The sequence below is a fragment of the Tachyglossus aculeatus genome, chromosome 5 (assembly GCF_015852505.1).
Source record: "Tachyglossus aculeatus isolate mTacAcu1 chromosome 5, mTacAcu1.pri, whole genome shotgun sequence".
NCBI lineage: Eukaryota > Metazoa > Chordata > Mammalia > Monotremata > Tachyglossidae > Tachyglossus > Tachyglossus aculeatus.
Window position 1 is genome coordinate 43,640,448 of NC_052070.1, and position 12,436 is coordinate 43,652,883.

General features: G+C 47.5%; 1 protein-coding gene across 1 annotated transcript in view; it reads right to left on the bottom strand.

Annotated features, from left to right (window-relative positions):
* The window catches only part of NPHP4 (nephrocystin 4), a 187,221-nt gene that overhangs the window by 164,533 nt on the left and 10,252 nt on the right, over positions 1-12,436 (bottom strand). Inside the window, exon 3 of the mRNA XM_038747231.1 lies at positions 175-327. Within this exon, the coding sequence (XP_038603159.1) occupies positions 175-327 (153 nt within the window). The remainder of the gene's footprint in view (positions 1-174; positions 328-12,436) is intronic.

The following is a 12,436-nucleotide window of genomic DNA, read 5'->3' on the forward strand; positions in this document are numbered from 1 at the left end:
CCTCAGTTACCTCATCTGTAAAATGGGGACTAAGACTGTGAGCCCCACGTGGGACAACCTAATAACCTTGTATCCACCCCAGCACTTAGAACAGTGCTTTGCGCTAAGTAAGCACTTAACAAATACCATCATCATCATTATTATTATTATCCTCCCCCAGTCAGTGCACCCTACCTCATTGAAGTGGACCCCGGGCACCTGTCCTGGAGTCAGCTGGAAGGGCCTTGCAGGGCTCTTCCATGTCCGCCCAAAGAAGTGGCGATAGGTGACGTCAAAGAAAGACAGACGGAGATGGTATTCAACTTCTGTCAACACTTCCAGCACTCTCTAAAAGACAAAAAGGGACCATTCAGTTCAGCACATGCATAATATGATGTTTTTTTAAATGTTACTTATTAAGCGCTTGCTGTGTGCCAGGCATTGTACTAAGCACTGGGGTAGAAACAAGATAATCAGGTTGGATACAGTCCATGTCCTAAATGGGGCTCACAATCTTAATCTCCATTTTACAGATAAGGGAACTGAGGCACAGAGAAGTGAAGTGACTTGCCCCAGGTCACACAGCAAATAATTTTGAATTTCATTTATTTGTATTGATATCTGTCTCCCCGTGCCCTAGACGGTGCGCTCGTTGTGGACATGGATTGTCACTCTTTATTGCTGTATTGTACTTTCCCAAGCACTTAGTACAGTGCTCTGCACAAAGTAAGCACTTAATAAATATGACAATGAATGAATGAAGTGTCAGAGTTGGGATAACAACATAATAATGATGACATTTGCTAAGCGCTATGTGCCAAGCACTGTTCTAAGCGCTGGGGTAGATACAAGGTAATTAGGTTGTCCCATGTGGGGCTCACAGTCTTAATCCCCATTTTACAGTTGAGGTAACTGAGGCAAAGAGAAGTGACTTGCCCAAAGTCACACAGCTGACAAGTGGCAGAGGCAGGATTAGAACCCACAACCTCTAATTCCCAAGCCCATGCTCTTTCCACTAAGCCACGCTGCTTCTCTACTAAGCCATGCTGCTTCTCTATGAGTAATCATCTGCCTCAGTTTTCTGTGTACCTAGCATTTCTAAGGTTTCTTTTTTAATAGTATTTATTAAGCGCTTACGCTGTGCCAATGACTGTTCTAAGCACTGGGGTAGATACAAGGTAATCAGGTTGTCCCACATAGGCCTCACAGTCTAAATCCCCATTTTTACAGATGAGGGAACTGAGGCCCAGAGAAGTTAAGTGACTTTCCCAAGGTCACACAGCAGACATGTGGCGGAGCCAGGATTAGAACCCATGACCTTCTGACTCCCAGGCCCATGCTCTCTCTGCTACGCCAAAAACCAAGGTCCTCTGACTCCCAAGCCTGTGCGCTTTCCACTAGGCCACACTCACCCTGGGCTTCAAGGCTGTCCATCACCTCGCCCCCTCCTACCTCACCTCCCTTCTCTCCTTCTACAGCCCACCCTGCACCCTCCGCTCCTCCACCGCTAATGTCCTCACCGTGCCTCGTTCTCGCCTGTCCCGCCATCGACCCCCGGCCCACGTCATCCCCCGGGCCTGGAATGCCCTCCCTCTGCCCATCCGCCAAGCTAGCTCTCTTCCTCCCTTCAAGGCCCTACTGAGAGCTCACCTCCTCCAGGAGGCCTTCCCAGACTGAGCCCCTTCCTTCCTCTCCCCCTCGTCCCCCTCTCCATCCCCCCCACCTCCTTCCCTTCCCCACAGCACCTGTATATATGTATAGATGTTTGTACATATTTATTACTCTATTCATCTTCCTTGTACATATCTATTCTATTTATTTTATTTTGTTAATATGTGTGGTTTTGTTCTCTGTCTCCCCCTTCTAGACTGTGAGCCCGCTGTTGGGTAGGGACTGTCTCTATGTGTTGCCAACTTGTACTTCCCAAGCGCTTCGTACAGTGCTCTTCACACAGTAAGCGCTCAATCAATCAATCAATCGTATTTATTGAGTGCTTACTATGTGCAGAGCACTGTACTAAGCGCTTGGGAAGTAAAAATTGGCAACACATAGAGACAGTCCCTACCCAACAGTGGGCTCACAGTCTAAAAGGGGGAGACAGAGAACAGAACCAAACATACCAACAAAATAAAATAAATAGGATAGAAATGTACAAGTAAAATAAATAAATAAATAAATAGAGTAATAAATATGTACAACCATATATACATATATACAGGTGCTGTGGGGAAGGGAAGGAGGTAAGATGGGGGATGGAGAGGGGGACGAGGGGGAGAGGAAGGAAGGGGCTCAGTCTGGGAAGGCCTCCTGGAGGAGGTGAGCTCTCAGCAGGGCCTTGAAGGGAGGAAGAGAGCTAGCTTCGTGGATGGGCAGAGGGAGGGCATTCCAGGCCCGGGGGATGACGTGGGCCGGGGGTCGACGGTGGGACAGGCGAGAACGAGGTACAGTGAGGAGATTAGCGGTGGAGGAGCGGAGGGTGCGGGCTGGGCTGTAGAAGGAGAGAAGGGAGGTGAGGTAGGAGGGGGCGAGGTGATGGACAGCCTTGAAGCCCAGGGTGAGGAGTTTCTGCCTGATGCGCAGATTGATTGGTAGCCACTGGAGATTTTTGAGGAGGGGAGTAATATGCCCAGAGCGTTTCTGGACAAAGATAATCCGGGCAGCAGCATGAAGTATGGATTGAAGTGGAGAGAGACACGAGGCTGGGAGATCAGAGAGAAGGCTGGTGCAGTAGTCCAGATGGGATAGGATGAGAGCTTGAATGAGCAGGGTAGCAGTTTGGATGGAGAGGAAAGGGCGGATCTTGGCAATGTTGCGGAGCTGAGACCGGCAGGTTTTGGTGACGGCTTGGATGTGAGGGGTGAATGAGAGAGCGGAGTCGAGGATGACACCAAGGTTGCGGGCTTGTGAGACGGGAAGGATGGTAGTGCTGTCAACAGAGATGGGAAAGTCAGGGAGAGGACAAGGTTTGGGAGGGAAGACAAGGAGCTCAGTCTTCGACATGTTGAGCTTTAGGTGGCGGGCGGACATCCAGATGGAGATGTCCTGAAGGCAGGAGGAGATGCGAGCCTGGAGGGAGGGGGAGAGAGCAGGGGCAGAGATGTAGATTTGGGTGTCATCAGCGTAGAGATGATAGTTGAAGCCGTGGGAGCCAATGAGGTCACCAAGGGAGTGAGTGTAGATTGAGAACAGAAGGGGACCAAGCACTGAACCTTGGGGAACCCCCACAGTAAGAGGATGGGAGGGGGAGGAGGAGCCTGCAAAAGAGACTGAGAAAGAACGACCGGAGAGATAAGAGGAGAACCAGGAGAGGACGGAGTCTGTGAAGCCAAGGTCAGATAGCGTGTTGAGGAGAAGGGGGTGGTCCACAGTGTCAAAGGCAGCTGAGAGGTCGAGGAGGATTAGGACAGAATATGAGCCGTTGGATTTGGCAAGCAGGAGGTCATTGGTGACCTTTGAGAGGGCAGTTTCCGTGGAATGAAGGGGACGGAAGCCAGACTGGAGGGGGTCGAGGAGAGAGTTGTTGTTGAGGAATTCTAGGCAGCGCGTGTAGACAACTCGTTCAAGGAGTTTGGAAAGGAATGGTAGGAGGGATATGGGACGATAACTAGAAGGTGAGGTGGGGTCAAGAGAGGGTTTTTTTAGGATGGGAGAGACATGGGCATGTTTGAAGGCAGAGGGGAAGGAACCAGTGGAGAGTGAGCGGTTGAAGATGGAAGTTAAGGAGGGGAGAAGGGATGGAGCGAGAGATTTCATAAGATGAGAGGGAATGGGGTCAGAAGCACAGGTGGCCAGAGTAGCACTTGAGAGGAGGGAGGAGAGTTCCTCTGAGGATACCGCTGGGAAGGATGGGAGAGTAGCAGAGAGTGTTGAGAGCCGGGGGGATGGAGAAAGGGGGGAAGAGACTTTGGGGAGGTCAGACCTGATGGATTTAATTTTGTTAATGAAGTAGGAGGCCAGATCGTTGGGGGTGAGGGAAGGAGGAGGGGGAGGAACCGGGGGCCTGAGAAGGGAGTTGAATGTACGGAAGAGCTGGCGGGGGTGATGGGCATGGGTGTCAATAAGGGAGGAGAAATAGTTTTGTCTGGCAGAAGAGAGGGCTGAGTTAAGGCAGGAAAGGATAAACTTGAAGTGAACGAGGTTGGCATGGTGTTTAGACTTTCGCCAGCAGCGTTCGGCAGCTCGAGCATAAGAGCGAAGGAGGCGGACAGTGGCAGTGATCCAGGCTCAATAAGTATGATTGATTGATTGATTGATTGGCCCCAACCACATCATCCTGGGGCCTCTTTCCCACCTTGCCTTGCTCCTTCTGAGCAGGAAAGATAAACAGCCTCGGCCTTTTGATCCACCGAATGAGCGAACCGCTCAGCTACTAACCAGTGCCCTCCTATCCAGCCTCCTCGATGCCTCATCCCAGGGCCTCCTTCCCAACCTGCCTCACTCCGTTGGTAACCAGTGCCCCCTCATCCCGCCCTCCAACCATGTCAGGTGTGTCCAACCTAATGATCTTGAATCTACTCATGCTGAGAACAGCACTTGACACAAAGTAAGGACTTAAGGAATGCCATCATAATGATGACGTCATGCCAAATCCACCTTCCCAACCTGTCTCACTCAGACGGTAACCCGTGCCCTCCCTTTCTGTCCTCCCTTCCCCCCCACTGAATTATCCCATTTATTAATAATAATAATAATGGCATTCACTGAGCACTTACTGTGTATCAGGCACTGTACTAAGTGCTGGGGAGGAAACAAGCAAATCGGTTAGGACACAGGCCCTGTCCCATGTGGGGCTCACATTCTCAATCCCCACTTCACAGATGAGGTAACTGAGGTCCAGAGAAGTCAAGTGACTTGCCCAAGGCCACACAGCAGGCAAGTAATGGAGCCGGCATTAGAACCCATTACCTTCTAACTCCCAGGCCCAAACTCTATCCACTATGCCATGCCCATTTTGCAACCTACTACTGTCAGCCAGTAACGGGTGGGCCCCTCGTCCTACTCCAACACCGTATCATCCCGGGGCCTCCTTTCCCACCTGCCTCACTCAGCGGTAACCCGTGACCTCCCTTACCGCCTCCCCGATCACGTCATTCCAGGGCCTACATCCCAACCTGCCTCAGCTAGGAATCCAGGAGGCCCCATCCCACCCTCCCACCGTGTCATTCCGGGGCCTTCTTCCCGACCTGCCTCTTTCAACCAGTAACCCCCTATCCCCAACACTGCCCCTCAATCACATCATCCCAGGACCTCTTCTCCAACCTGCCTCACTCAGACGATAATCGGTGCCTTTCCCCCTGAAATACTGCCCTCTCCTTCATCCTGGGGCTCCTTCCCAACCTGTCTCACTCAGCTGTTAACCTGTGGGATAGATACAAGCTAATTGAGTTGGACACAGTCCCTGTCCCACATGAGGCTCTGCACACAGTAAGTGCTCAATAAATACGATTGAATGAATGAATGGGGCTCACAGTCTTCATCCCCATTTTACAGATGAGATAACCAAGGTGCAGAGAAGTTAAGTGACTTGCCCGAGGTCACACAGCAAACAAGTGGTGGAGCAGGATTGGAACCTGGCTCTGTGGAAAGAGCCTGGGCTTTGGAGTCAGAGGTCATGGGTTCAAATCCCGGCTTCGCCAATTGCCATCTGTGTGACTTTGGGCAAATCACTTAACTTCTCTGCGCCTCAGTTCCCTCATCTGTAAAACGGGGATTAAGACTGTGAGCCCCCCATGGGACAACCACATCACCTTGTATGGTCCCCAGCGCTTAGAACAGTGCTTTGCACATAGTAAGCGCTTAACAAATACCATTATTATTATTATTATTATTAAATGGCTTGCCCTAGGCCACACAGCACACAAACAAGAGAAGCAGCGTGGCTCAGAGGAAAGAGCCTGGGCTTGGGAGTCAGAGAGGTCACGGGTTAAATCCCGGCTCCGCCAATTGTCAGCTGTGTGACTTTGGGCAAGTCACTTCACTTCTCTGCACCTCAGTTACCTCATCTGTAAAATGGGGAGTAAGACTGTGAGCCCCCCATGGGACAACCACATCACCTTGTATGGTCCCCAGCGCTTAGAACAGTGCTTTGCACATAGTAAGCACTTAACAAATAAAAAAATAAATAAATAAATAAAACCCAGGTTCTTCTGACTCCCAGACTCCATGCTGTAGCCACTAGACCACAGTGCTTCTCCCTTCCTTCCCACCAGTAACTCAAGAGATCTCCTGTCTCTTCTCAAAATCTCTCCCTCCGTTTTGTGTCACTTACACACTTGAGTCTGTACACTCTAAACACTTTGATACACTTAGAGAAGCAGCATGAGAGTCAGAGGATGTGGGTTCTAATCCCGGCTCCACCACTCGTCTACTGTGTGACCTTGGGCAAGTCACTTAATTTCTCTGGGCCTCAGTTATCTCATCTGTAAAATGGGGATTAGAACTGTGACCCCAGGTGGGACAACCTGATTACCTTGTGTCTATCCCAGTGCTTAGAACAGTGCTTGGCACATAGTAAGCACTTAACAAATACCATAATTATTATTATTACACTCACCCTACCCCCACAACAGTATATATGGATCCTTACTCTCTGATGCTTCCTCTATCTCTATTTTATTTTATTGCTTTTCTCCCCAACTAGACCATAAGCTTGGTAAGGGCAGGGATCACGTCTACCAACTCTATTGTACTGTACTCCCCAAGTGCTTAGTACAGTGCTCTACCCAGAGTAAACAATCAATAAATTCCATTGATTGAATAATGCTGCAAGGATTGTCACTGCCTTGAAAAGTATTAGCTCCAAAGCTATGTATCCCATTAGAGTATAAGTTCCTTGTAGGTGGTGATCAACTCTCCTATGCGTACTATATTCTCACAAGCATTTATTAAAGTATGGTGTTTTGCTTACGATAGGCGCTCAATAAATCCTACAGAGTCCTTAATGCATGTGTCTTTGGGAGGAAAACCCAAGCTAGGATGTTGAAACTATGCATAAAAAAAGCCTGAGGCGACACAGACATTACTTCCCCTGCCTCCTGTAGTTTAGGGTTTTTCTTCTCCATATTTATATTTTTTCTACTGAATCATCCAGAGTCTTGGGGTCAGGACCCCACCCTGGCATTTGCTATCTTTCTCTCAACTTTCTGGCCAACCTACGGCCTGGCCCTGCATTCTCCAAACGTCTTCTGGATCAAGCCAAGCTTGCATTCAGCCTATTTTGAAAATATAAAAGAAAATGTTGGCAAACGATTTTAAAAAAATGTACACTTACATCGCTTGAATCAAAGACAAATGGGCCTGTAGAAATGCAAAAGATGAATTCTCTTCAAATTTTAGAAACAGCATAAGCAGCATGGACTAGTGGATAGAGCCCGGGACTGGGAGCCAGAAGGACCTGGATTCTAATCCTGGCTTCTCCACTTGTCTGCTGTGTGGCCTCGAGCCAGTCACTTATCTTCTCTTTGACTCAGTTACCTCATCTGTAAAATGGGTATTAAGTCTGTGGGCCCCATATGGGTCAGGGACTGTGTCTGACCTAATTGACTTGTATCTAAAATCCGCTAAAATCGTTCCTTTCCTCTCCATCCAAACTGCTACGATGTTAATACAATCACTCATCCGATCCAACCTGGATGCAGTAACATCAGCCTCCTTGCTGACCTCACAGCTTCCTGTCTCTCCCCACTCCAGTCCATACTTCACGCTGCTGCCTGGATCATTTTTTCTAGAAAAACATTCAGGACATGTCACCCCTGCTCCTCAAAAACATATCACCCCCACTCCTCAAAAAACACCAGTGGTTGCCATCCACCTCCGCTTCAAACAAAAACTCCTCACCATCGGCTTTAAAGCACCCCACACCTTGCCCCCTCGGACCTCACCTTACTACTACTCTTCTACAACACAGCTGTACACTTCCCTCCTAATGCTAACCTTCTCACTGTGCCTCACTCTCGCCTATCTCGCTGCCAACCCCTAGCCCACGTCCGGCTTCTGGCCTGGAATGCCCTCCCTCCTCAAATCTGACAATGACTCTCGCCCTCTTCAGAGCCTTATTGAAGGCACATCTCCTCCAAGAGGCCTTCCCGGACTAAATCTCTCTTTCCTCTTTTCCCTCTCCCTTCTGCATCGCCCTGACTTGCTCCCTTCGTTCTTCTCCCCTCCCGGCCCCACAGCAGTTATTTACATACCTGTAATCTATTTATTTATATTGATGTATGTCTTTTCAGCTCTAGACTGTAAGCTCATTATGGGCAGGGAACGTGTGTAGTACCGTACTGTACTCTCCCAAGAGCTCAGTACAGTGCTCTGCACAGAGTAAGCACTTACATTCGATTGAATGAATGAAGTACCATAAGTACTTAAGTACCATATTAAAGAAAATAATAGCAAGCTCAGGATGATGATGATGATAATGATAATAATAATTGTGATTTTTGTTAAGCACTTGCTATGTACTAAGCACTGTCCTAAATGCTGGGGTAGATCCAAGATAATCTGATCCAAGACAGTCCTTGTTCTACATGGGGCTCACAGTCTCAGTAGGAGGGAAGTTGTAACTGTGGCCTGAAATCAAAACCATTGTCACATACGGAGAAGTAGGCCTCTCTCCCAGTCTGAAGTGCAAGATTTTGTCAAAACATAAAATGGAATTAAATTCAGGCCCACTTTCAAGAATTTTAAAATCAAGGTTCCTTTTGTATTTTGTTTTCCCAGCATCCAAACACTTCACAAGGGAAGCCATAAAAACTTTACCCAAATGTGACAGGAAGGATCTAGTGATTATTTGTTACATGAAGAACTGGGCCAAACTGGGTCCTCATCTAATTAATCATTCAGCAATGGATTCACCATTCCAGAATAGCCTGATTCATCTGGATTTAGAAATAAAGGTAAATCCACCAACAAAAGGAGGAATTTTAAAAAAATTCAAACAACCTCAACAGTTTAGTTACAAAATCTTCATATAAATGGCCAGAAAATGTCAAGAAGTTCAAAGTTCTATCACCAACTGTTCCCAGTGGTTTTCACTTTAAGGCCCAAGTATTTTTTTTTATATGGTATTTGTTAAGCACTCATGATGTGCCAGACCCTGTACTGAGTGCCGGGGTAGATGCAAGCTAATGAGGTTGGACAAAGTCCCTGTCCCATATGAGGCTCAGTCTTAATCTCTATTTTGCAGATGAGGTAAGTGAGTTACAGAGAAGTTCAATGACTTGCCCAAAGTCACATGGCAGTCAAGAAGCGGAGGAGCCAGAACTTGATTCCAGATCCTTCTGACTCCCAGGTCTGTGCTTTATCCACTAGGCCACACTACTTCCCATGGACAAGTATCCTTGGGGGCATTTTAAAATATTCAACCAATCAAGGGTATTTGAGTGCTTCCTATATACAGAGCACTGTACTATGCACTTGGGAGAGTACAAAACGAGAGTTGGTTGACACTTTCCCCGCCCACGACAAGCTACAATGCAACAGAGTACAGTGTTTTGCACACAGTAAGCACTCAATAAACACAAATGAATGAATGAACAGAGTTGGTCAACACATTGCCTGCCCACAACAAGCTACAACACAGTTGTATCGGTGAGTAGCATGTTGTGGTGGACAGAGCACTGGGCAGGGAGTCAGATGGGCCTGGTTTCTAGTCCTGGCTCTGCCCCTTGTCTGCTGAATTACCTTGAGCTAGTCACTTAACTTCTCTGGGCCTCAGTTACCTCATCTGGAAAATAAAGTACTCTGCACACAGTAATTGCTCAATAAATACGATTGAATGAACAAATGAATGAAAATGGGGAGTAAGGCTGTGAGCCCCATGAGGGACAGGGACTTTGTCCAGCCTGATTAGCTTGTATATATCCCGGCATTCAGTACAGGGTCTGGCACGTAATGAGTGCTTAACAAATACCATGCAAAAACAATATTTGGGCCTTACAGTGAAAACCACTGGGAACAGTTGGTGATAGAACCTTGAACTTCTTGATATTTTCTGGCCATTTATCAGAAGTTACCTCATCTGAAAAATAGGGATTGAGACTATGAGCCCCAGGTGGGACACGGACTGTGTCTAACCAGACTTGGCTTGTATCTTACTCTAGCATTTAGTACAGTGCCTGGCACATGGTAAGTGCTTAACAAATACCATTAAAGAAATAAAAACCATACAAAGTTGGTTGACGCATTCCTGGCCCACAGTGAGCTACAGGGACATATATTTGGTTGACACGTTCCCTGCCCACAGTGAGCTACAGTACAACAGAGAAGCAGCGTGGCTCAGTGGAAAGAGCACGGGCTTTGGAGTCAGAGGTCATGGGTTCAAATCCCAGCTCCGCCAATTGTCAGCTGTGTGACTTTGGGCAAGTCACAACTTCTCTGGGCCTCAGTTACCTCATCTGTAAAATGGGGATGAAAACTGTGAGCCCCCGTGGGACAACCTGATCACCTTGTAACCTCCCCAGTGCTTAGAACGGTGCTTTGCACATAGTAAGTCCTTAATAAATGCTATTATTATTATTATTATTATTATTATTATTATCATCAGAGTTGGTGGACACATTCCCAGCCCTCAACAAGCTGGCCATGGGTTCACAACCCCAGCAGCTCCTGCCGCTGCTGGGCTGTTTGTTCATGAACTCCCAGGCAAGATGTGAACTATATCAGGTGAGAAAGAGTTCCTGTTCCTGCAGCAGTCTGTCAATCAGTGGTATTTACTGAGTGCTTACTGTGTGCACAGCACTCTACTAAGGGCTTGGGCAAATACAATAGATTTGGCAGACACAATCCCTTGTTACAGCAACTCCCTAAGCTTTGTGCATCTGCCAGAAGCACAGCAAGAAGACACCCCACCGCCATGAGGCAAGTCTCAGAGACTTCATAGCAGCAATTTCTATTTCCCTCTGCTTCAATCAATAGTATTTTTTGAGCATTTACTCCAGGCAGAGCACTGTACTAAGCACTTGCGAGAGTACAGTAATAATAATTATTGTATTTAAGTGCTTTCTATTTGCAAGGCACTGTACTAAGCGCTGGGTGGGTATCATTAAATCAGGTTGGACATAGTCTGTCTCACATGGGGCTCACAGTCTCAATCCTCATTTTACAATGAGGTAAATGAGGCCAGAGAAGTGAAGTGACTTGCCTAAGGTCATACAGCAGACAGGTGATGGAGCTGGGATTACAATCCACGACCTTCTGACTCCCAAGACTATGCTCTATCCACCATGCCATGCTGCTTCACGATCTATGTCATCTTCATCAATTGTATTTATTGAGCATTTACTGTGAGCAAAGCACTGTACTAAGCACTTGGGACAGTACGATATAACAGAGTCAGTAGAAATATTCCCTGTACTCAACAGGCTTACATTCTAGAAGAGGAGGCAGACAAAGTTAATTAGATCAAGAGGAAGCAATTGAGTATACGGATATGAACATAAGTGCCCTCAAGGAGCTTCCAATGTAGAGGGGGAGACAGACATTAAAATAAGTTACAGGAAGGGGAAGTAACAAAGCATAAGATCTTTCCTCAGCGGTGGATATAATAGAGCTTGGGGGAAAGGACTTTAGTGTAGGTTGTTTCAGTAAGGAGGGAGACTAGGCAGGCTTGTCTCTATTGCTGAATTGTACATTCCAAGTGCTTAGTACAGCACTCTGCCACAGTAAGTGCTCAATAAATACAATCAAATGAATGAATGTCAGGGAAGGCTTCCTAGAGAAGATGTGCTATCAGGAGGGCAGTGTCATCTAGTGGATGCAGCACAGGCCTGGGAGCCAGAAGGACCTGGGTTCTAGTCCTGGCTCCGCCACTTATCTACTGAATGACCTTGGGCTAATCATTTAACTTCTCTGGGCCTCGGTTACCTCATCTGTAAAATGGGGATTACGAATGTGAGCCCCATGTGGGATATGGACTGTGTCCAAACTGATTACCTTGTACCCACCCCAGCACTTAAGACAGTGCCTGGCACAGAGTAAGCACTTAACAAATACCATGAGAAGCAGCAAGGCTCAGTGGAAAAAGCCCGGGCTTTGGAGTCAGAGGTCATGGGTTCGAATCCCAGCTCCACCAACTGTCAGCTGTGTGACTTTGGGCAAGTCACTTAACTTCTCTGGGCCTCAGTTACCTCATCTGTAAAACGGGGATTAGGACTGTGAGCCCCCCCGTGGGACAACCTGATCACCTTGTAGCCTTCCCAGCGCTTAGAACAGTGCTTTGCACATAGTAGGTGCTTAATAAATGCCATCATTATTAGTATTAAAAAAAGAAAAAGGAGGACTTTGAAGACAGGGAGAGTGGTGGTCTGTTGGGTATGAAGGAGGAAGGAGTACCTGGCAAAAGGCTCAGTCTCCCTCACCTCTGGGCTGTATGTCTTTGTGAGTGAGGGGAGAGGAGAGAGTAAGAGGAACAGGAGGGGAATGGCTGGAATGCGAAAGGAGAGGTAGGAAAGGAAAAGTTTCT